The sequence below is a fragment of the Myotis davidii genome, unplaced genomic scaffold (assembly GCF_000327345.1).
Source record: "Myotis davidii unplaced genomic scaffold, ASM32734v1 scaffold363, whole genome shotgun sequence".
In the NCBI taxonomy this organism is placed as follows: domain Eukaryota; kingdom Metazoa; phylum Chordata; class Mammalia; order Chiroptera; family Vespertilionidae; genus Myotis; species Myotis davidii.
Window position 1 is genome coordinate 1394307 of NW_006294069.1, and position 3592 is coordinate 1397898.

The 3592-nt window shown below is 59.0% G+C and overlaps 1 protein-coding gene across 1 annotated transcript in view; it reads right to left on the reverse strand.

Moving 5' to 3' along the window:
- The window catches only part of CORO6 (coronin 6), a 5418-nt gene extending 2042 nt beyond the window's left edge, over nucleotides 1-3376 (reverse strand). Inside the window, exons 1-4 of the mRNA XM_015566800.1 lie at nucleotides 3080-3376; nucleotides 1414-1536; nucleotides 863-992; nucleotides 587-768 (exon numbers count right to left, since the gene is read on the reverse strand). Of these exons, the coding sequence (XP_015422286.1) occupies nucleotides 587-768; nucleotides 863-992; nucleotides 1414-1536; nucleotides 3080-3277 (633 nt within the window). The 5' untranslated portion in view covers nucleotides 3278-3376. The remainder of the gene's footprint in view (nucleotides 1-586; nucleotides 769-862; nucleotides 993-1413; nucleotides 1537-3079) is intronic.
- Between the last annotated feature and the right edge of the window lie 216 nt (nucleotides 3377-3592).

Consider the following 3592-nt stretch of genomic DNA (forward strand, 5'->3'; position numbering starts at 1 on the left):
TTAGTGGGTTAGAGGGCCCGCCGGCCGCGCGCACTGGGCGCAGACATACATGCACGTGCCCCACGCACCCCGCGTTAGTCTGAGGCTGGTTAGGCAGGTGCCAGCCACCGCCCTCCCAGGGCACCAAGGCGAGACCAGCAGCGCGCGAGGACTTCCCTCCTCCTCCTCCTCCCCCCAGCGGGTCAACTAGGGCGGAAAGGGCCCGGCCTTGAGCCAGTGTCAGGCCCTGGGCCCTGGAAGATGGCTCTGGGTGCCGGCTGAGAGGAGAGGGGTCCGGAGCTCAGGCTTCATGGAGGTTCTAATGGGAGGATGGTTTGCAGCTCCTCCCCTGCTCCTCTGAGCTCCTGAGATGGAGGGGAGGGGAGGGGAGGGAAGAGGGGAGGGCAGAGAATTCCCGGCTCAGGGCTTAGGGCGGGGAGCTGTGGCTGCAGACACTGGGAGGTGGTGGTGGGTGCAAGCACTGGCCTCTGCGGATGGGATCCGGGAGGTGAGAGCTGGGATCAGGGGCTAGGAGGATCTCAGGTCCAGGGGCCTGAGGGTTGGTTCCTGGGGTGGGGGCTGGGGAGTGGCCAGGCCAGGCACTCACCGCCACCACCTGGCCCTTGCGGGGGTCGATGATACGCAGGGTCTTATCCTTGCAGGTGGTGGCCAGCAGGCTGCCATTGCTGTTCCAGCACACGCTGTGGATGATGTCCGGGTGCATGTCGTCCAGGCTCAGGAGCACCTCCCCGGTGCCCACGTTCCAGATGATGATCACATTGTCACCACCTGCCCGGAGTGGCCAGTCACCATCACCTGGGCCCTGCCTTTGCCACCCTCCCCCCAAGAGCTACAGTAGGGATCCCTCGCTAGGCCCCCAGACCTGCACTGAGCAGGACATTCCGGGCAGTGGGGTGCCAGGAGAGGATGCCCACGCGCTTGGAGTGGCCTTCTAGTGTGATGATGGGCTCTGTAATGTTGCGCATAGGGGTATAGTCTGGAATCTGCCACACCTGGGTAGGAGGAAAAGGCAGAGGGTGGGTAGGATGAGGAGCTACTTTGTCCCTCAGCTCCTCCCTTACTTCCCCTCCCTGCTCCTCCAAGACTACTGGTGTCAAATGTAGGGCAAGATGTGATGGTGCCTGCCTGGGTCAGAGGCGGCTGGGAGCCAGGAGGGGCACTGCCAGCTCTCCAGAGATCTTCATCACCTTCAGAGCGGTAACTCCCTACTCTTCACCCCCAAATTGGCCATGGTTATTATTAGTCCTATGCAGTGCATCCTGGGAGTGGGCATGTAGCTAAAGATAGCCTGGGAGCTGGGGAGGACAGGGCCCTGGGACCCAGCACCTCCCTTAGCACCTTCTCCAGAACAGGTGAGGCAGCCCCAGCTGCTTCCCCTGCCCAACGACCCAGCGGCTTCCAACTGGCTCCTACCATGATGGTGGTGTCATCTGAGGCACTGGCGATGACGTTGTCATTGTGTGGGCACCAGTCGATGTCCAGCACCGGGGCAGTGTGCCCAGTGACCAGTGGGTAGTTCTTATCCACTCGTCCTGTCTAGAGGAGAGAGAGAGAGAGAGAGAGAGAGATGTGGGCCACTCTCCTGTGTGATTTTGGGGGGCGGGCAGGGGACCTGTTGACATCTCAATTCTCTATCATTCATTTTCTCTTTGCAGACCCCTCTCTACACCTCCAATCTCATTCAGCCTACTTCCTGTACTTTGGTGAAGGCAGACAGAGATGAAGTCATTTAATACAGTGGGGCCTTGACTTACAAGTTTAATTCGTTCCCAGACTGAGCTCGTTAACTCAAATTACTGTCAACTCAATGCAAAAAATCGGCCGAGAGACAGCTGGTATCTCAAAAAACTCGTTAGTCGGGACACTCGTAAGTCAAGGCCCCACTGTATCAGGGACTCAGACACAGAGAGGTCAGGTGACTTAACCAAGGACACACAAGATACTGGTAGAGCCAAGATCTGAACTCTTAGTCCAGTGCTCCTCCAAAACGCCTGCTTGGAGGCTGTTCTTGAGCCTGTTCCCCCAGTTGGGGTGTCTATGGGGAGCCCCTGGTGGAAGAGGTGAAGGTGAGATAGTACATAGTGTAGCCCCTGACACCCTTGGCAGATTCCCTCCTTGTCACTGGTTTACTTTGGAACCTCAAGCAGCAGGCACTCCTGGTGCCTGTTATGCTCCAACCTGAGCTGGGACCCATCTATTTTTGGTCTTTATGGGCTGTTCATGGGGGCTCTGAAGCCGTTGCTGGGCTGGCATCGGCCCAGACGGTGGGGGAGAGGGTGGCTGTGTGGCACTGGAATGACAGTAGTAACTGGGGGAGGAGGTGGCTCCAGCTGAAATTTGAGCCCTGGGGACAGTGTCCTTGTATGGTGTCTGCATTGTCCTGGAGTGAGTCATTGGCTATTGTCAGGTCTTCCTGCCACCTGTGGGGCCTCCCCTAACAAGGTGTAGGGGGCAGAATCCAGGTCAAGGTCATGCTTGGGGTGGGCAGGCTGGGGGTGGAGATGGCAGAGGGGCTTCAGGCTACTTGGCAAAAGGGGTGGTCGTTACCTGGGTCAGGGAGCAGGGCTCTGGGCTTCTGTGTCATGACCCCCTGACCTCTGTTCTCATGCACCTCCCTGTAGGAACCAGAGCAGGGAGGTGGCCAGGGACTCTGAGAGCCCGACTCTGTCCTCCGCGTGAAGCGGTGGGGTGTGATTTAGCCAAATGGTTATCCTGGGCTGGGGAGAAAGAGGCTCACACCCAAACCATGAGGGGCTGTGGCATTAGGAGAGAGAGAGGAAGAGAATCTGGCCAGGCCTTGATTCCACTGCTTCCCAACTATCTCCCTCACCCACTCCTGGTCCCAGCTGGGACCAGGGTGCTGGGCAGTGAGTGGGTACAGGCCACCGTGAAGCTGCTGCTTTGGGAGGGGAACGGAGTCTCCTAAGGGGCCCGTGAGGGCGTGGGGAACAGGGAGCTGCCAACCCAAACAGCCCGCCTGACGGAGGAAGGGAACTAGGTGAGAACGGAGGCTGCTGCCAGGAGTGCCCAGGGGCCACAGCCAGTGTCCTCCCGCTGGCTTCCTCTCCTCATCCCTCACCTTGGCCAGAGGCAGGACGATGAAGGCACCTCCGCCTCCAGCCTCCACAATAATGGCCAGGAATTTGGGGTTGACGGCGCAGAAGGAGCTGTCCCATGTGACCTTGGACACACGGATGTCCTCGTAGGCCTGGTCGGCCTTTGCCGCCTGCCCAAACACATGGCGAAACTTGCTCTGCCGAACCACGCGCCGGCTCATGGCTGGGGGCAGTGACGGAGGCTCTCAGTGCCCAGAAACGCCTGCGGTCCTTAGTCCTGTGAACTGTGGGAGGCAGGAAGAGAGAGAGTGTGTGTGTGAGAGAGGGTGGGGGGTGGGTTAGGGAGCAAGTGAAAAGGCTCATCTGGCCAGGAGTTGGGTATAAATTAATTCAGAGTCTGGTCCTAGAAGCAGGGAGCTTTCTTCCAGGTGATCAAAGTATGAGACAGCTCTTTGCCACCTCTCAAGTGGGGCTTAATGCAAGGGACTAGGATGTGGGTGGGCCTGACTTCTCAGAGACTCAGACTGAGGGGGCAC